The sequence below is a fragment of the Gymnoscopelus microlampas genome (genome assembly GCF_963454915.1).
Source record: "Gymnoscopelus microlampas genome assembly, chromosome: 24".
Lineage (NCBI taxonomy): Eukaryota > Metazoa > Chordata > Actinopteri > Myctophiformes > Myctophidae > Gymnoscopelus > Gymnoscopelus microlampas.
Genome location: NC_139961.1, coordinates 31,697,587 through 31,719,675, shown reverse-complemented (window position 1 = coordinate 31,719,675; position 22,089 = coordinate 31,697,587). Strand labels below are relative to the sequence as shown.

The window sequence follows — 22,089 nt, the reverse complement described above, 5'->3', positions numbered from 1 at the left end:
CTGTTGTGTGCAGAGACATCAGAGCAGTCTTCTTTCAGTAAAAGCCTTTAGTGTGCCAATTGGAACCGGGTCCACCCATTTGGTTCCATTTATTCTTCAGTTTTCACCCATTAAAACCGGGAAAGCATCTGTGTAACCACTTAAACCATTATTTTTTACTTTGACTATTCAAAAATAGCAGATATACAAGCTCACATAGCGCAGCACCGAGCGCTATGAGCTTAGATCTGCTATTTTTGAAAAATCGTGAGCAAATCTTTGAATATACATATTGTTTAAATCAAACATTTTTGACTCTTTGCTTCTGGGGGTCCCTGGAACAAAATATCTTCAGATGGGGGGAGTCGGTCGGCCAAATACATATAATTGACATGAAAAGGTTAAGGACCACTGATATTATCGCAACACAAGTTTTTGAGAAAACTGATTTAGAAGACATTTTGTAGGATCGGAACCTCAAGCCTTAATGGGTTAAATGAACATTGAAGATTTGACTGTGTCGTAGCATCTTGAATGTGAATGGGTAGGGTACATGAGTGTGGGGTTGTAGTAGTAGGTAGGTAGGTTTGTACTGTATGTACAGTGGTTAGATGAGTGGGCTCAGTTCAGTTCAGTACAAGACAGGAGTGGGCTGAGAGGTTCATCAGTTCACATGAATGTTGGCACTGCTCTCTTCACTCTGTCTCTCTCTCTCGCTCTCTGTCTCTCTCTCTCTCTCCCCCTCCACAGCTCTCTTCCCTCCTACTCTTCATTTCATTCCTTTTTAACCCATCTCCCTCTCTCTCTATCTCTCTCTCTCTCTCTCTCTCTCTCTCTCTCTCTCTCTCTCTCTCTCTGTCTCTTTCAACTCTCCCCTCTTCTCATTTAATTCCCTGTCTTCCTGTCTTCATTATCATGTTCTTTCTCCGGAGCTCTCATTTAGTTTGACTTCGCCATGAACCATTCTTTGAAACTGTTCTTCAAAGACTCCCTAATGGAGCCACAAAGAACCTTTCAAATCCAGGTCTAGACTCTGGAGATAGCTTAACGTGATTCTCCTCAGAACTTCATTGAAGAAATTGTTCTCTACAGAACCTTTTACAAAATGGTTCTTTGTAAGTCTAAAGATTTATAAAGAGCCTTTCTTTAAACAGAAAACGGTTGCAAATATATTGAACCATTGTTAGAACAGAATAGGATGTTTTGGCCATTGGTAGTTTTAAAGTCCCAAGTACCAACATTTAATGGTCACAAAACATTTGGGCTGGCCCTGGGCCCCATTTGGGTTCGAAGCTGATTGGGGCCTTTCTGTCAAGTTGGTTGTCCCTGTGTTCCACCAGATGCTCTAATTTCCTCCCAAACCAAAACACATGCATGTTGGGGACATATTCTCGACTATACGGTACTGGCCCTACAGCTGGATCTGGTCCTCGGCTGCTGGTCAGTGGCTGTCCACTGCTCCTAATTGTAATTGTGTTAATTCAGCAAATGCATCCTTGTACACATATCAGCGTTAAAATAACACTCCGGATTTTACTGTGTTAATACATTTTCTTTAACTTAACTCCCGCCCTTTCCCTCTCACCTTGTTCTTTGCACAGTATGTCTTCTTGGCCTACGCTGTATGCTCAGCTAGTGGGTGTGAACCGTCACTCTACGAGCCTAGGGAAGATCTGGCTGTCAGTGCTGTCTATCTTCCGCGTCATGGTGCTGGTGGTGGCCGCTGAGAGTGTCTGGGGCGATGAGCAGTCCGACTTCACCTGTAACACACTGCAGGTAGTACAAGCTTTGTTGTACGGCGGTGTCATGCAATTTTTATTTGCAATTTCTTGTGCTTTTTGAAAATCTCAACTACTCAGCCATACTCAGAGATATGGCTGAGTATGTAACTTTGACATTGACCTGTGTGACATTGACCTTTGCACCTTTAGACCCAAATGAAATAATCTCTTCGGGCCAGCCTATACTGATTCATGAAAATCCACCCCTCCGACCATACTGGACCAAACCGTGGAAAAATGATTATTCTCAGGATAATGATGTAGTGACAATAACAGTAAAGTATCTATACCTCTCTCTCTCTCTGTCTCCCTTCAGCCTGGTTGTGAGAACGTCTGCTATGATCATTTCTTCCCCGTCTCCCACATACGTCTCTGGTGCCTTCAGCTCATCGTTGTCTCTACACCCACCCTCCTCGTTGCTATGTATGTGGCTTACCGGAACCATCGCGATAAGAAGAGGATCCTGCAGGTACGACTGCTGCCACTAATAAATCTACACTTTGGGACCACACTGAACATTTAGTGTGCAACAACATATCAACGCTGTCTGGCAGAAACCTTATCTATTTTCTTTCTGTCCATGAATTAATGCTATTGGTCATCCTTTAACTACTTAAGTCACTTTTTATACTTCCTCATGCAACACATTGTTGCTGTCGGGCAGAAACCTAGTAGGCCTATCTTCATTTTTCATCTCTTTCTGCCCTCCCCTCCCTATAAATTAATGCTATTGGCCATCCTTTAACCTCTTAATCCCTCTTTTATACCTCATCAAATGTGAAAACTGCATCGTAATACGACATGTGAGCATGTAGATCTGCTACATTTAGAAAAATGTTAAACATTTGCAGCTATAATGACACGCCCAAATTAGGGATATCAGGTACAGGTGTAGACACTAAGGTCTAAGAGGCACTTGCCCGTCGGGCAAGTACAGGTCATGTTCTACTTGCCCAAAGGTCATGCCCACTTTCCCCAAAAGTAAATTGTGATAGGTAACATTTGAATTACCGTTCATTTTAACACGTCTTTTTTTACTTGCGAATTCTGGGGCTGTGAGATATGGACATCAATATCTATGCCAAATGTCTCAATAGCTATACAATATTCCTTTTTAAATTCCTTTTTAAATTCCACAGACATCTTGTGTTGTGCGAAATAAAGGCAGAACTCCCCACTAAAACAAACTTGCCCGTCAGGCAATCCGAAAGCAAACTCCACCTGCCCGAATGTTTTATTTACTTGCCACGGGCAGTCGGGCAACCGTTAGTTTCAACCCCTGTGGTAGCTACAATGAATCCATTGGAGGTTATTTTTTCCATTTCCAAAACATTAACGGTTTTGGATATATAAGGTTTTCACCCACATTATATTTCATTGTATCATATGGCAGGGCTCTGGACGGAATCTTTTCCTCAACAAGTCAGAGCACACAGAGCTGGAGAGCTTGAAGAAGAGGAGACTCCCGCTAGCTGGCGCCCTCTGGTGGACATACGCCTTCAGCCTGTTGTTCAGATTGGTGCTGGAAGGAGTGTTCATGTAAGCAGTGCAACTGTCCGTTGTTTGTCTGCCTCAGCTCTTTATTGTCAATGTTCTGTTCAAAGCAGCTCAGTAAATGTGTGATTTGGGATTCTATGAGGCTTTTTGACTTTGGTGGTGGGAGGACAGGAGTAGAGAGATTAGATCCAAACTGTTTATTTGTGGGACAGAAGTACCGCTTGCGGGACAATGTGGGACGTTGCGCATTGGTTTATGACTTTTATTATTATAGGGTAATTATTAGAGTGCTTTCTCCACACAGCCCTTTGAAAGCTAGATTTTACTGGCATTTCAACACTGGAGCTTGCCAGTCACAATGTGGAACAGAGTTTCAATTTGTGTAGCCTCGATCTCCAGGCTTTTATTTTTTATTTTTGCTAAAAAAATAAAAGCCTGGACGAGCGAGTCGATGTTCTGGGTATAGGAAGTGGGAGTCATCCTCAACCAACCAGAGTGCAGTGGGCGTCGCTCCAAATGTTATGCAGAGTGGGGCGGGGGTGACGGACAGATCGGTGAACCAATGGGATCCCACGCATTCTCTCTCCGGAGATGTTAAACCCGCCCCTCTATGCCAGATATCAGACACGCTAGGGAAGTCTACAATTTGTGTGACGCGTTAAAAGTCATGGAAATGAGGCCTGGGCCGCTGGTGTATCGGTTCAGGCACCTAGGCTACAATGTAGTCTGACAGTGTGTCGTGGCCGTGGGTTTGAGTCCCGATCCCGACGGCCTTTGCATGCGTGTCACTCCCCATCTCTCTCCCCATTTCCTGTCAGCCTACTGTCCTATCTATAATAAAGGCATAAAAAGCCCCCCAAAAAGTGGGACTGTCCCGCGAAAAGCGGGACATCTGGTCACCCTAGACAGGAGGGAAGGAAAGAAAGAAAGAAAGAAATGAATGAACAAACGAAAGAACGAAAGGAACAAGGGTTAAGAAGCAAGAAACAAGAGAGGGAAGAAAGAACAAAACGGAACCAGGGATTAGGAAGAAAGTAATGGAGGAAGGAGGTTGGTACGTGTGTGTGTGTGTGTGTGTGTGTGTGTGTGTGTGTGTGTGTGTGTGTGTGTGTGTGTGTGTGTGGTGTGTTGTGTGTGTGTGTGTGTGTGTGTGTGTGTGTGTGTAATGTATTTAAGCTGTATTTTTAATGTATTTTTTGGTTTCTTATATGTCATCATGATTTGTGTGCATGGGGATCTCATCTTAAACAAGCTCAGTGCTTAATGAGTCTCCCAGTTTAGTAGAAAGTATTGTGAATTTGTACTTCCATGTACTGATGTTCTCATGTCTTACTAAACAAAGTACATCAATCAATCAATCAGTCAAGCTGATATGCAGCATGTTGAACCCTGTGAGCGGCCAGGAGAGCAGCGGTGGCACCCTGTACCCTGTGCCCTTCCTCTCCCCAGGTGTGCACTGTACATGGTGTATGACGGCTTCCACATGCCGCGGCTGGTGCAGTGTGACCAGTGGCCCTGTCCCAACCTGGTGGACTGTTTCATCTCCCGCCCCACCGAGAAGACCATCTTCACCGTGTTCATGGCCACCACCTCCTCCATCTGCATGGTGCTCAACGTGGCCGAACTGGCCTACCTGGTGGCCAAGGCTCTCGCCAGGTAGCCATGTCAACGAGGCAACCACTCAATTAATGAATGAATGAATGGATCTTCTTTTAATCTTTCTGTCTTTCTGTCTTTCTTTCTTTCTTAAGCACTGATTCCAGACTTAAGCCTTGGGCTTCAGGTCTGCTCGGCAGATGTCATGTGTTGGTTAATAACATACACTCAGCATAAATCCCTGTCCTTTTCATACTGTATGTTAAAGGAACACTTTTCCTTGCATTTATATAGCGCTTTTATCCAAAGCGCTTTACATAGATTGTGTATTACATTCACCCATTCACACACACATTCACACACCGATGGCAGAGGAAACCATGCAAGGCACCAACCTGCTCATCTGGAGCAATTATGGGTTCAGCATCTTGCTCAAGGACACTTCGACACTAACTCTGGGGGAGCCCGGGATCGAACGGGGAACCTTGCGGTTTGCAGTTCACTCTACCTGGCCACTCTACCCCTGAGCCACTGCCACCCCATCCTACTATCATGCTGTTAAATACTACTTACCTACTATCTATTATCTAACTATTATCCTATTATCCTACTGTTAATCCTACTTTCCTATCATACTGCATTATTAAATATTAATTCAATGTAAAATAAAATATTAAATGAAGAAAACTCTGTCCTCCTGTCTGTCCTTCTGTCTGTCCTCACCCATTTTTTTCTCTTCAGTGGGTTGACCAATACATCTCAAATTGCACACAAGCATTGGCCAGCTCATTAGCCTTGTGGTTAGAGTGTCCGCCCTGAGAGTGGGAAATCAGGGTTATATCCTTGGATAATAAATATGGTACCTAATGCCCCCCTGCTTGGCACTCAGCATCAAGGGTTGGATTTTGGGGTGAGTCCCTATGACATACTGGCGTCATGTCCAGGGGATCAAGCTGCCTCGTGCCTCACTCTACAGAAACAGGAGATAGGCTCCTGACCCAAGAAACCGTCGATTCCCTAAGCAACTAGTACTTATTGGCCATTGGCATGCAGGGAGTGAGGAAGCAGAGTCTTTTCCCAAATTTAGCATTTCTGTGAATTAAACCTGCTGTGGGTGGAGACAGGGGGAGTGACTCGTTGTAGCAGTTCCAGGGTTAATGGAGTGGCAGGTATTTGCAATTGTATAATTCTGCTCTCCTCTTAATAGTAGCATGCTATTAGGCTAACTTGGTTTAGGGATATACGCACACAACACCAGAGAGAATGCCAGCAGAGTGAGAGATGGGTCAACGGTGCAAAGTTATAAAGGACTTTGATTTAAACGCATTGCAAGCTGCACACCCAGCAAGGCTGGGCTACACATAGCCTATAGACTTGGTGCGCAATTATGTACGTATGTGGTCAATAAAGCACAGAAGCTTTAAACCCCCAGTAGCAATCAGCTACATAGTCACTTAACAACCAATCGGTGGACAAGGACATGTTTGCAGTTTACGTGGCCATTCTCATGCATTTGTCTCCTCAGTGGGTTGGTATATCGATCTGAAATTGATTGAAGCTGAGTTTTACTTTTAACTTTTGTCAAATTTAAGCAATTTATTCAAATCTTTGCCACAGACTACAGGATCTGTGGCGGCAGTTGCGGTCCCAACTCTCAAGTCTGCATATAGTTTACGTACGTGCATCCCCAGGTATGGACTAGTTTCCATTTATTAGTCATAAGCCATAAGGCATGTAACATCCACAACTACTACTTGCCAAGTACTTGTCAGTGTACTGGGTGGCGGCAGAACTACAGTCAGAGTTTCAACTGTACGTGGCTGCGATATCTCCGTTAATGTAATATGAAGGGACTGTTTTATTCAATCAACAAACTCAACTATACTTTGTCATACGATAAATAGCAAAAATACTAGATGTACGAGATCACAAAATCGCATTGTTGACACTTTTCCACAAACAAATGTGAAAAGTTTTATTTGTTTTAAACATATTCACCTATAACACCATGGCCAAAATTGGGACGCCAGGGTTATGTGGTTAATTTAGGGATGGTTGTATGTATGTGATAGGAACAGTATCCTCTGGGTTTCAGACTGTGACCAGTCTCACTTTCTCCTCATCTCAGGTGCTTTTCCGTTCAGAAGGCTGGGAAAGATGACCGCCTTGCCATGAGAGACAGGAAGAACCAGAGGCTTCAGTCGTCTTCTATGTCCACAGTATCCACTTGAGGACAGACAGGAGTTGCGTGTGTGCGCGTGCACACACACAAACAAACACACACACACACACACACACACACACACACACGCACACACACACACAAATTGCGTACTGTACTCATGCAAACACACACACTTGTTAACTAAAATCACTCACCTTCTGTGTCAGCAATTGTATAGGACTAGGATTTCATTATAGTTGTCTTTTGTTTTGCGTTATGTCATTCATGGACACTTTCCATACTGGTATACACTGTAGAATCTTAATCTAATTACGATAGTAGAAAAGTGTACCCGTACACAGGAAATTTACCCATGAGGGGAAACAGATCCTGGTGCTATTAAAGTGAGACTGCTATTTAGAGTCAGTCCTCCATCTATTGGATAATGGCAGAACTACAGGAGAAAATCATGGACTGAGTTAGTAGAAAACACACACACACACACACACACACACACACACACACACACACACACACACACACACACACACACACACACACACACACACACACACACACACACACACACACACACACACACACACACACACACACACACACACACACACACACACACACACATGCATGCACACACGCACGCATGCTCACACACAGCTGGGGGTGGCCGTAGCTTAGTGAGTACAGAGGCCGTCTGGTATAACTAGAAGGGCACCAGTTCGCCTCACGGCCCACCCACGTCTTTAAGTGGCGAAGTTTCCCTGAGCAAGACACTTAACCCCTAACAGGTCCCCCCCCCCCCCGAGCACTCATCATTACCATCTGATCAGCCATCTGCTGGGTGGAACTGAATTCCCCCCCCTCGAGAGACACACACACACACACACACACACACACACACACACACACACACACACACACACACACACACACACACACAGTGACTAGTTTGTTGTGTTTTTGTATTCATTGCAAAGTAAGTGATAACAATTAATTGAATGTAAATTGACTGACCATTATTTAGGGATTCTATTAATTCTGTCAGCTGTCTGTTTTTTAAATTCAATGTAATATTTGTATGAGGAAAATATTCAAATAAATCAGTGATTACTTATTTACTTACTTTGATCTATTTGCATTTGCCTTCAATATGATTACAAATGATTGTTCTACTTACTGTATGTTCAGCTCAACTCGGCTCAGTTCAGTTTAGTAGAACAACGTATAACAACCCAAACATAAAATAGAATGGAATAAATGCATAGTCAGATGGTCCAACACACATAGGGACGACTGTACAGTACATGTTCACAGTGGGTATCCAGTGTGTTTAGTTACACAAACACTCTTGTATGATGAAGCAGGGAATTCATTTATGAGTAAACATAAATAGTTGAAATACGGAGATATGAGGTTTCTGCCCGACAGCAACGATATTCAGAGTGTTTCCAGTATGTTTAGATACATGTCCACAGTGTGCATCCAATGTGTTTAGATACATGTCCATACATGTCCCCGTTACAGTACTGCAGTCACCATTCTTTCTTCCAGTGTGGAATTTTGGTTGACGAGGGCGTGTCTGCCATTGTGGATGGGTTCAGTGGGTAGGTGCAGGGGTTTGTTGGGGGGGAGGATGGTTGCCCCTCGGTGTGCCCCCCTCCCCCCACACCCCGCGTGCACCCATGCATGGTGACACATTGTGACAGTGGCGATGGCTTGGCCACGCGGGATGCAGCCGCTGCGCTTCGCCGGGACCCCCCTTCGCAGGTTCCACACGCGCCCTTAGACTAGGCTCGCTTCTTTTTTAGTTTCTCTCTCTGTAACTCTCGCTGTCTCTTTCTCTCTCCCTCCCTCTCTCTCTCCCTCTCTCTCTCTCTCTCTCTCTCTCTCTCTCTCTCTGTCTCTCTCACTCTCTCTCTCTCTTTCCCTCTCTGTCTTCTCCTTCTCTTTCATATCGCTCACGCCTGTGGCCTCGAATCCCCTGGGAGAAAAGAAAGAAGAGGAAAGGACTGGCTCTTCCCGGGAGGGCAAAAGGTTTCCAGCGGCCACGTTCGTGAGAGTGTGGTAAGCAGTTGAAGCTGCACAGGGTGGGGGGGAAGGATTGTTTGGGGTAGAGTGGGAGGGAAGGGGAGGGATCATCTTTGCACCTGTGTGGATTATCCAGCGCTCTCAAAATATGGATGGCTTCTGTCACCACCGGATATTGCTTTCATGGAAGGCCACAGCTTGGTCTGTCCAGGAAGGGCCACCTCTTCGGAGGCGCACTTTTACGCACCTTTACGCGGTGCAAGGTGTCGCTCGTTTTCGTACACTCTAGGGCCGTTCTTCAAGGAGACATACCTACGTATTGAAAAGAGGGACTCTGAAAGGTGCAACCGGTAGATCAAGAGTTAACGGCCCTGGCTGCTTTTGCACAAAGCCCTCTGATCCATCAATAGCACCCACCAGCCAGGACAATGTCCATCTGGCTGCTTCTGCATTGTCCACAGTGACAGACGGTATTTCACAACGTCACAGCCTGTGAAAGATCAACACATCACGTACCAGGACAAATACCGCTGTTAAATGAGATTAGCTGTATCATGTAGTTAGATGCTTAGCTGGATTATCCACTGATGTGAATACATAGGCTGATGTACAGTAGATATGCTGTTGGATATGTAAACTTTGATTTTGCATGAATAGTGTGGCATTATCCAGAGTTGTTGATTTTATATTATTTTGCAAAGCACTAATGTCATAGGGCTGAGACTGCAGCCTTACTTTTAAGTGTGCAGGGTGCAGGTTACGTCTACCTTTTCAAATTAACTTGGATTGTGACCAATTCAATGTGATGGCTCAGATGCACATGATGTAGTGTGCTACTGTTACTACTGTGTGTGTTTGTGCATGCGTGTGCGTGCGCGCGATGTGTGTGTGTGTGTGTGTGTGTGTGTGTGTGTGTGTGTGTGTGTGTGTGTGTGCTTGCGTGTGAGTGTACAAGTGTGTGTGTGTGTGTGTGTGTGTGTGTGTGTGTGTGTGTGTGTGTGTGTGTGTGTGTGTGTGCGTTCGTGCGTGCGTGTGTGCGTGCGTGTGCGCGTGTGTGTGTGTGTGTGTGTGTGTGTGTGTGCGTGCGTGCGTGTGTCCGACTTAATCTTTATGAAAATGTTTGCAAAACTGAATGTGAATGTTAGTTGTCTTTATTCTCACATTAATTCGAAAGGGGAAAAACTGCTACAATAAGAATGAATGTACTTTCAGTTTAAAATAATGGCAGTAAATATGCATTAATTGGCCATCAAAATTGATTGAGGTGGGGACAGTCTGTGCGTGTGTGTGTGTGTGTGCGTGTGTGTGCGTGTGTGTGTGTGTGTGTGTGTGTGTGTGTGTGTGTGTGTGAATATAAGCATGCGCGCATATCAGTCGATCGAGGCAAACATTTGCCACCCTCAGCATTTCGGTGATGTGATGAGTCTACCATTCAACTATCTGCTATCCACTCATTCTCCCACCACAGATGGTCAGCTATTGTCCAGCTAGCTGGCCCAACAGACACACACTTACAGACACACACAGACACACAGGTCTTCACACCCATGCACAAAGGCACAAAGTCGGATACAAGCGCACCCCACCCCCCAAATATTCTCTCTCTCTCACGCACGCACACACACACACACACACACACACACACACACACACACACACACACACGACAGGACAGACACAGATAGTGTTGTTCACTGTACAATATAATCATGCGCTGCCAAACATACAACCTGTCTGTTTTAACATGAACATAATCTAATCATTTCTACAAATCCTAGATTATTGTTGGTTTATTTAGTTTTCACCCCTCAGTCCCTGTATGAGTGTAACTGTACCTTTCAACATATGGTCTATTTCAATAAGCATGCGAATGTGCTGAAGGCTTCGTATATCTGAGCTAAGTGTTCAAAACATGTAAACACATAGAAGTTACCACCACCCACTGTGCTGTACTTTTGCTTTGTTTTAAACGTGAATTTTGTTTAAAAGGCTTTTCTGTCACAGAGCGGCCACTAATAATAATAATGATGATGATTATTATTATTTTTTTCCCACTATTATTATTATTGTATTTTTTAATTTATTTTTTTATTACAAGAACTCAAATGAATGATTTTGCCATATTCATATATGCTGGGAATGTGAATTAGATTGCTGTGTTTGTCCATAACCTGACCATACCTTCTTCTGTCTTTCCCAGATATTGTTTTTCTTTGGATTATTGGTCGATGGATTTATCACTGACAATACAACCATATTTTAGTAAGTCTACCTGCTCTATCCCTAAACTGTATGCTTTGTAAAAGAACGCCTCTTCTTTTTCTTCTCTGGTCTTGTAGAAACACCTTAAAGTTGTATTTGGTTCTGTAATTGTGGTTTGAGTGCTGTTATTGGTCTACTGTAGTGGCTATATAAGTTTCAGCGCGTTGAATGCACTGATCACTGATGCAGCAATCCTGTATAGGAATGTGGAAAGGTATAAGATGATTCAATCGTGCCTAGTTCTACATTAAATAATTAATGGAGAGTTTGGTTCGAAAGAGCTTGTATTAATGATTATATTCAAGCGCCATGTACATGGAACCTAGCTGGGTGTCTGACAGTGTGTCTGCGCACTGCGTTGTACTATTTGTAAGGTAGACAATTGGTTGGTAAAGTGTTCAATGCCAGGCTTTATTATGTGGAATGCTGCGAGGGGAGATCAGCCCATGCGATTGCATTTTCATTGAAGTTTTTCTTTCATTTTAACCCTTTTAAATTAGATCAATATCATAGTAGGAATTCCGAGGCAGGTTATAATTAGGTTGGTGGATTACAGTTCAATGAATGATGCTAGTATGAAATGGCTGGTAAGACTAGTAGGACTGCTGTACAGTTTGTGTTTTGCATATTGTGATCTTTGCAAAGGTCTCTTATAGCTTGACTAAACATCCATATATCTAAAACATTCAGAGGTTTGGAATATTTAAATTGTATTATTACTGACGCTTTGACATCAGAAATGTGCTATTTCTATGATTTAAGTTGTAAGTTTAATGTTTGTTGAGCTTCTTCTTCTTGAGGTCCTATTGTCTCTCCCTTGTCCTCTGCGCTTATGTGATCTTTCAACACAATTCTTGTCCTCCTCTCCCGCTGCACTCTGTTCAGACCATGCACCAGGCCAGAGGGCTATTCTGTGCCTTTCACCCCCAGCCTCTGCTCTCTTTTTACAGGCTAGAAATTGTGTGAAGCATGGGTGATTGGAGCTTTCTAGGGCGGCTGCTGGAGAATGCTCAAGAACACTCCACTGTAATCGGCAAGGTGATGGACAAAGTTACAATTACATAATGGAACTTGATTAAGCCATTAAAATGATCCCTGGCTAATAAGCCTTATTTGCCTTAATACATTATAATTGCCCTCTATAACCAAAATAAAAAACACAGTCAATATTTAATTTATTTTAGAAATAGTTAATCTTTTACTCAATAGGGGCCGCTCCCATCGCAAGTTGATGCTGTCATTTGTCCATGTGTGGTACAGCCCTATGGAATTTATGGAATGCATATGCTAATAAAAAACAACTTAATACTTCCTAAGGTTAATATGAGCATTAAAGCAATATTGTATTAGCATATGCATTCCATACCTTCAATAGGGCTGGACCACACATGGACAAATTACATCATCAACTTGCGACGGGAGCGGCCCCTATTGAGTGAAAGATATTTCTAAAATAAATAAAATATTTACTTAGGTTTTTAATTTATAATTTTAGTCATAGAGTGCAATTCATTATTAACAGTTTTTCTTTTTAAACGTATGTTTCGACATCAGTGGTGCTCAAACCTTTTCATGTCAAGGATCCCCAAAATGACATGTATTTTCCGCGGACCCCCATCTGAAAATATTTAGTTTCAAGGACCCCCAGAAGCAAAGATTTGAGTAAAGATGTTCGCTTGAAAAAAATATATATTCTACGATTTGCTAAAAAAAATCACGTTTTTTTTTTTTATATATCTTCCCACACCCTCTTCATCTCTGTCCATCCTTTACTCTCTCCACCTTTCTCCCTCACTCCCTCGCTCCCTCCTCCTCCAGGTTTGGCTGACGGTGCTCTTCATCTTCCGTATACTGGTTCTGGGCGCGGCGGCCGAGGAGGTCTGGGGCGACGAGCAGTCGGACTTCACCTGCAACACGCAGCAGCCCGGTTGCGAGAACGTGTGCTACGACGAGGCCTTCCCCATCTCGCACATCCGCTTCTGGGTGCTGCAGATCATCTTCGTGTCCACGCCCACGCTCATCTACCTGGGCCATGTGCTGCACATCGTGCGCATGGAGGAGAAGCGTCGGGAGAAGGAGGAGGAGATCCGCAAGGCAGGCCGGCACCGGGAGGACCTCGACCCGCTCTACCGCAACGGCGTCGGGGACGGAAGAGGAGGGGCAGGACCCGGACCAGGGGGCAAGAAGGAGAAGCCGCCCATCCGGGACGAGCACGGGAAGATCCGCATCCGCGGGGCGCTGCTGAGGACCTATGTCTTCAACATCATCTTCAAGACGCTGTTCGAGGTGGGCTTCATCCTAGGACAGTACTTCCTGTACGGCTTCCACCTGAAGCCGCTGTATAAATGTGGCCGCTGGCCCTGCCCCAATACTGTGGACTGCTTCATCTCCAGGTTAGAACAATGGAGGAGCTTGGGTTGCACTCTTTCCTTCTTCCTTTGTTTCATTCTTTTAATTTCATTCTGTCTTCCTTTTTCTTTCTGTATTTTTCATAATTTTCTCTCTCTTTCTTTCTTTCTTTATTTCTTTCTTTCTTTCTTGTGTCCTATGGTATGTCCTTTTTCATTTATTCAATGTAATGTGTTCATCAGCTCAGTGACTCATCATCCATGTGCTTCCGCAGGCCTACAGAGAAAACCATCTTCATCATCTTCATGCTGGTGGTAGCCTGTGTCTCGCTGCTCCTCAACCTCCTGGAGATATACCACCTGGGCTGGAAGAAGGTCAAACAGGGGGTGACCAACGAGTTTTCACGCGACCACGAGTGGCTGCGGCTGGCCCACGACGAGGCCGGCGAGTCAGAGACGATCCCTGAGCGGATCTCTCCGGCGGCATTCAGTTGTCTGCCGGCCTACGCCAGGGTGAGTATGGCAGCGGGCGGAGCAGAGGGAGCAGGGAGCGACTACGGGCTTGCTGAGAGCTCCGCCTGCGCCCTCACGTTAAGCCCCAGCATGGTCGCGGTGGCACCGGTGGGGCTCAAGGTGGATGCCGTGGGGTTCAACCCTGAGGACTTTCTGTTCCAAGGGCCGCCCACGTCTTTTTACGGCAGTAGCGAAGGGCTAAGTGCTGGGAGCCGCGGGCAGCTGGGCGCCATGGAGCAGAACTGGAGCAACATGGCTCTGGAGGAGAAAAGCCCCTCCCCCTACCCATCACATACCACTCCTCCTCCCTTCTCCTCATCTCCTCCCGACCAGGGGAAAACCCCACCCCTGCCCCAGGAGGAGGAGCCCTCCCATGCCCTCGTGCAGGAAGAAGATGCCGTGACAGGGGCAGACGGGGCACCGCTCGCGGCCGGGGGCAGCGACGACGTCACCGTGGTTACCCGGGCAGAGATGCACGAGCCTCCTGTCGCTATGGTAACGGATGCCCGGAGGCTGAGTCGTGCCAGTAAGAGCAGCAGTGTCCGAGCTCGACCCGATGACCTGGCTGTGTAGCTACAGAAGACAAACACACACACCCACACAACACCCAACATCTCTTTTCTCTTTCACGCATTGCATGCACACATACATTTGCCCTTACATTTGATAGGCCAAAGTCCTGTGCAGGGCACACTGCAAAATCCTGAATGTAAAATCACCACTCAGGATTTTCGCAGCACAGGTGTGCAGGTTCCAGACAATTACATTTTTTCCTTCAGGACGTATTAGTATTAGAATCGTTCTTTTCTTTTCTTTTCTTTTCTTTTTTTTAAGTTTCAGAACTGTAGAGGAAAGGGGAAAGAGGAGGGAGACAAAGATAGGCTCGCCAAGTTGCATTAGCCAAGTGGCAGTGCTGTACCATCGCTGTTTATACTACGGTACTCAAGGTGAACTTTACTGTGACAGAATCTCTAGCCGCTCAGCAATGGTCATAGAGCAGGATTAGGGAGCTAATATGTCTCTTTCCACAACACTGGAGAGGAGGGGGGCCAAACAGTTCTGTACAGAGTTCAGCGCCCCTTGGTTATAGGATTAAGCAGGGCACAAGTGAGGGCTCTGGCTTGCTAATGTTTGAGGGCACATGCACATGTACACATACAACCCCCCACATGCACAAACATGCACGCACACACACAATTAGGCAGCAGAGATACCATGGAAGTAAGGGTTCTGATGATGATGAGGATTATGATGAGGAGAGGGAGCTATTGGACTGATTTATGAGTTTGGGAGCTTGGAGGCAGCAATATTGTTCTGCATAGTATTTTTTTTTCTTTTTCCTTCCCTTTTTCGCCAGGAGACATCAGAGGAGAGGTTTGCACTTTTCTTTCTTTCTTTCTTCCTTTTCTTTTTTTTCTTTTTGTGATGATGGACTCTTAGCTAAACAGCAAGGTCTGTGTCTCCTCTTGTTAGAAGGGTGTTGCGTGTGGCTTTTTCTTTTTTCCCTGTCTGTTCATTCGTTTGTCCGTCTGTGTCATGCGCCAATGGCCTGCTAGCTCAATGAAGAGAGGGATCTGCAGACACTACACTGGAGAAGAGGTTGATAAAAGGAGACGGGTCGAGAGAACGGGTGTAGTGATCAGTTAAGGAAAGCGATGAAGCAGTCCCACCCTGAGGTGTAGTCTTTAGGCTTCAGAGGTTTTGTGTGAGTTGTGTGTGCTCGTGAAATAGATACCTTAGTCTTGTGTAAATGTTTACAAAAACAATTCTGCAGTTACATCAGGGTAAATTATATATATATATATGTAAATATATAATTTAGAAAATATATCATTCATAGGATATACATTCATATTATGCAGAGTTACCGAAGCAGCATTAAACCTAGTTGTTACTTTCTGGCCAAGCTACAAAAGCTATGAAATGAGTTTACAGGAAACCTTACACTGACAACTAAAGTCTAATACAGAACCCAAAACAAAGCTTAAAAAATAAAGCAACATAAAAGGCTATATTATAAACATTATTTGAACAAATAGGAATGTAAGACTTTGTAGCTTTGCCAGAACGCACTAATCAGTAAGGCCCAATTCCGAAGCTTGTGTTTGCAGTGTGTTACGAAAAGTGTCTTCATTGTAAAGAAATTTATGAGATTTAAGACTAGAGCTTCCCCTAACTTTATGGGATGGGAGGGCATTCACTTCATAGCTCTTTTTTTAGGCTAGTTGTAGAACGTAGCGATGTAGGAGGTTATTGATACATAGCAATAGGATTTTAAAAGGCATTGACATTTCTCTGTTACATCCTGCATTTCAACAGACATCACATGTAGGACTGTTATTACTTTTTCCCTGTTCTTTTTTAAATTCCTGCCAGTTATTGAAGAAAAGAAAAGCTAGACAAATCAGAAAACCACTCCTTCAAGGTGCAGTTGTGTTTCTTTCCAATCGCTTCCTAATTTTAGTTATCAAATTATATTCTTTTAATGTTTCATTTACCATTCAGTAAAAAAAACGTACAAAAAAAACTAAAAACAATATGGGATACAAACAAGTGAGTGATGGAGAGAGGCTTAGGAAAAGTCATGTTTTGGGTTTTGTTTCACTCTTGTTTCACTGTTGAGTTGAATACAGATTTAGCAGAATATATTTTAAATACTTGAAAAACATGAGGACCACTTGATTGGATGGAATTTACAAATGATTTACAGTAATTAATATTTTCAGTAAATTGTTGTTAATAATTTGTAAATGTTTCTATACTGTTGCTTCAGTGTAATACACCAACCTCACTGACACATAGTCCTTGTATGTGCAAACATACTTACATACTAAAAATAATTCTCATTCTGAATGTTCACTTTGGACAAGGTTTCATTCCACAGAATGGTAAATCAGATGTACCTCATGTGTTTCAATATTTGAAACCATATTCAAATCGTTTTGTCCATATCTGGTTAAATGTGTCATTATCACAATCCACATAGCTAGTGGTGGTTTATATTTCCGCTACTGCCCCCCCCCCCATTTCACAGTGCCTTCTTTAATTTATGACACTACAACCAAACAGCCAGACGATAGACCAATTGGATCATTTACCAGATAATTCTCTCCCTGCATTCATGGCAATTTGGAACTCCTTTTTTTTTTTTTTTTTTAATCTAAATGTAGACTAGGAATGTTAGCTTAAAGCTAGTGCCAAAGTAGACCCCAAAGCTGTGTGTTATTGCATAGTAGTAGCTACAAATTTTAGCATAAGCTGAAACCCAATTTTCAGGTAGCTGGTTTGCACCTAGGTCAGTGGTATAGCTTTCATATCACTGCAATGGTGCATTCGATTAAAAGCACTTTATACACTCAAAACTATGTTTAAAAGTGATACTAGAAATGCCACCTTGTGTCTTGTTAATGTGAACTCAATGGACCCCAAGAAAGGATATCACAATGCAAAACATTTTAGACTTTCTCACCCTGAACTCTTGAGTTTGGCGACTGCACAAGGGACACCTTTTCAAACTTAAACTCGAGAATTATTAAGTTCCAACTTCCCCTGAATGCAACTGCTCAACCAGTGGCCACTGTTCCGTTGACTAGTAGTTGACTTGGAATGTGACACATGTGGTTTTTGAGAAGCAAGGAGAAATAAAGGACACTACACTTTTGGCAATTGAAGTTCTATTTCACCTTTGGTAGAACAGGTCTTCTAGGAAGGCGTGACGAACCAGAAAATATGCTGTTTGCTGTCAAATGTTTACATGCTTCTGATCTAGCTTTGCTTTGTGACACGCAAGACAGTTCTTCTGCATACATCTTAACTTCACCTACTTTAAGAAAAAGATATAAGTGCTGTGTCCTCCTCTGATTTGTGTAGGCCTAATCGTTGATATTCCCAAATAAAAAGAGATCTCAGAGACTCCAGCACCTCCTGAAAGAATCTTTACATGGCTACAGTTGCCTGGCAACATAAACAGATCTAGCCTGGAAAAAGCAGAAAGCATCAATTGGCGTCAAAGTTAGTTCCTAGGAAGCAACCTCAACTTTGCAAGTCTTTCAGAAATATGGTCCCATGCCAAATGAGTTTGCCAGAAAGGACTAAACTAAAGACATTATGTTGAACTTTGTCTCTAAAATGTTGACAGGGTTCAGTTAACTCCAAATAAATTTTGCTGAGAAGAAATGTTTCTCATAACCTTGTTGTTTCAAGCTGTCTCCTATACTCTACAGTATTATAGGTGAAGATTTGCACAGTTAGACATTTAGACTGCTGGTCTAAGAAGATAGTAGAACGTAGGAAAACTTCAAAATAACAAGGGGTATCTCAGGAGGAGGGATATCCCTATATATTTTTTGTGAGAAGAAATTATATTTATAAACTAATTTACAGAGACTTCAAATTAGACTTTAAGAAAGATATATTGCTTGTTTGTTGGTTTTTCTGTCCTAAACATGGCTAGAGGGATGTTTGGCTGCTTTTAAAGTTTTGCCCCCATGGATGTGTATTGCATTGACCCTCTATCCCACCCCCAAGTAAAATGGACAGTGTGTATCAGACTAATGGAATCTTCACGGCGTTCTGAGATTCTGCTGTTCCACAGAAACAGGGAGAGAGATTCCAGTGTGGTCCGACTGGAGCCCAGCCTCTACCAGCCCCGTTGTCAAATCTCTGTCTGAATGGAGAGAAGTGCCTTACGTCTGGACTGTCTGTCGAGAACATGTTGATGTAAACGTTCATTTACCTCAGATGTTTACAAAGCTGTTACTGAATAAACTTTTTTGTACCATAATTGCATTATTCAGTTCAATTGTTGAATTTTCTTGGCAAAAGTTGCTAATAGCGTACTCAGTAATTTGAATTTTAGTGTTATGTATGTGTTCCCCAACATCATTTTTTTTACATGATTGATAGAACGGATTGTGTTAATGTAATAAAGAGAGTGAAAATGTATGTTACAAAAAAGTTCTAGCCAAACAAGCCTTGTATTGGGATGAAGAGACATGTATATATACTACAGGTTCTCGCATCTAGAGTTCGGCCCTCGTGGCCCTCACACCTACGTCGCACAGATGATCCGACCGATATGCCCAAATATGGAGATCCCTGATGTTATCAGTATATGCCCATATAGGTTATGGGCATACCCGTATAATGTATGGAGATCTCTGTATCTGTTAGTCCTTGTCCCTTAATTTGATGCCCATATATGGAGATCTCTGATATATGCCCATATGGGCATGGTTATGTCTGAGTCATAGTGACAGGCCGCGGTGGTCTGCCTATATATGGGCGTATCGGGTTTGTTTATGGTTATGTCTGAGTCATAGTGACACGGTGACACCCATTAGCCAAATATAATATAGGATATAGGCCTATATATATAGTTCTAAATGGAAATTGTAGTTTTTGGGTATAGCTGGGTGAGCTGTCCCATAAGCAGCAGGTGCCCAGGCTTCATCCTGTGTATCCTGAGAGAAAAAAATAGTGCTTTTGTACATTTCTTGTTTCTACTCCACGATGAAAAACATTTAAACAAAGTTTCTGCTTTGCTCTCCTTCTAACACTCCTGTGCTCAAGGACAACTCTGTCTGGATCCTGAGTTCATCTCATTGTACTTCTAGCTGTACCTTCATTTGTTTCACTTGTTGATCTCAGGGGCATTTGTTGACATTATGCGCCGGCTGCCCGGTGGTCACTGTCTCTCACTGTGTGTGTGCCTGCCTCATCCATGAAGCTATGCTGAGGCCAGCATTTCCTTTATGCCTGCTGAAAGTCCTGGGGATTGAGTCCGAACAATCACACACACACACACACACACACACACACACACACACACACACACACACACACACACACACACACACACACACACACACACACACACACACACACACACACACACACACACACACACACACACACACACACACAGTGAAAAGGCCCTGGCCGGTATGCACACATACATGCCTCTCTGTACCCCACCCTCTTTCTCTCTCTGTCTGGCTTGCCAATAGATTTGTGCACGTGTGTGTAGGTGCACATCGCTTACGTGCTTGTCCATATGTTCTTATGTGACTATGGGCATTTGAGACCATATTGCCAAACTGTCAAAGCAACCACTAATATGCCTGTTTCATATATCTAAAAATGAACATCCATAATTTGAAGACGGTATGGTTTCTGTGGACATATGGGCAAAATGTCCCGTTTCTAACATTAGGAGCAGGAATACTGCCAAGTTTTCAGCTGGTTATGGGTCCATTCGGTTACATTTGTACACTCTCAGAGATAACTTAACACTCAGGATTTTACAGTTTACCATCTACACTAATGTGTGAGTCTGGCTCCCATGCCCCTTTCACTATCACTCCTTTTGCTTTTTTTTGTTCTTATTGGTTTCAAACAACTGAAAACAACTTGAGCTTTTGAACCTTTCAACATTTCCAGTTTGGAATGACCTACAAGTGTATTTTGTATTTTTTTTATAGTGTAAACATTTGGGTCATATATAGAATACAAGAATCTAAACAAATACAGTCAACACAGTACGTGTGTATGAAATTCATGAAAATTTGTTATTTTCTTGTATTTATTTATTTTACCACCCCGAGATGGACAATGAGAGAGAGCACTACAAAAGTCAGATGACAACCCCTTGTGTTGCAAACTCAGATTGCATGCAGAGGCGTCATTTCATAAAAAAAACTAGAGGGTGACAAATTATGAAGAAATAAAACTAAATAAAATAAAAATAAAGACACATATTTTAAAATCTTCGCCTGTAATGACATTCCCAAAATAGGGTGGCCGGTTAATAAATGAATGTATTGTTGCAAAAATAGTCATTTTGAGGTTAAATGCATGCAAAAGATAGGGGGTGGCAATTGCCATTTTGGTGAATGCTAGAACATAAGTAAGCTTTTTAAAACCAATTTCTTATGTCCTGGTGTTTTGTTAGAGTATAGGCTACTACCAAGATTGATGAAAGTGAGCGAGGATGTCAATTGGGCGGACAGAGCCCAGTCTGGCCTGCCCCCAACGCAGCGCCTGAATAAAACACTGTTTTTGTAAAATGTTTTGCTGTTGCACCAGTGATTCCCAGAATGCTTTGCGGGATCTCATAAAATATTTTCTAAACTAATTATATATGAATGCTCAGCAAAATGTACAATATAAAGGCTATATATCTATCTTGAGTATCTCCACAAATACTCAGCATTTTTGTTTTCCCTGCACCATGGAGCTTTGAAAAACGTATTAGAGGTAGACTACTAGATTAGAGACTAGAGATTATATAGCCTTTCTACGGTCAAACAGCCAAGTGGTCAGACAGTTTTATCTTCGGACAGAAACCAAGTCAACAGCAGATAAATCAGAGAACAGGTGGTGTAGTTTTAAATTTAGTCCACTAGATGGTGCATATTAACCACAACAAATAAGACATACAAATTAGAAGAAAATATAAAACAGAAGTACAGTTCAGTGGAAGAACTTCATCTGCAGTATAGACATAAAGACTTTCTAATTGAAACAATATGAGTGACTTATCTTTACCCTGTAGAATAACTGAAATACAGACTGATGATTGAAGGAGGTTGTGCGTAATGCCTTTTTTTCAGTCATGGGGGGGGGGGGGGGGGGGTGTGACACCATTAATACTATTAGTCCATGGGCCCAGGTCAGAATTTTCACTAATCAGGGACACTCAAGGTGGCAAATTCTAGTTTGGTATTTTGAAAAGGTCTATATCCCTAGATAATATTTCAACATGATAACCCTTCCCAAGTAGTAGCTTAGTCCTAGTTATCAGCCTTCAATGACACCAACCATAGATTCAAAGAATGAAAAAATCGCCTAACCTTTTTTGAATAGAACATGTCATACAGAGGGAAAAAAACATTATTCAATC

The 22,089-nt window shown here is 43.0% G+C and overlaps 1 protein-coding gene across 1 annotated transcript; it reads left to right on the top strand.

Annotated features, from left to right (window-relative positions):
• Positions 1-1,581: 1,581 nt before the first annotated feature.
• LOC311040651 (gap junction alpha-3 protein-like) lies at positions 1,582-14,759 on the top strand (the record flags this gene model as incomplete). The annotated part of the gene is made up of 10 exons (XM_084050980.1): positions 1,582-1,755; positions 2,077-2,229; positions 3,154-3,299; positions 4,707-4,913; positions 5,009-5,087; positions 6,998-7,072; positions 8,560-8,639; positions 12,294-12,363; positions 13,144-13,718; positions 13,949-14,759. The coding sequence occupies 10 exons, from the start codon at positions 1,582-1,584 to the stop codon at positions 14,757-14,759; spliced, it is 2,370 nt and encodes a 789-aa protein (XP_083907106.1).
• Positions 14,760-22,089: the final 7,330 nt, after the last annotated feature.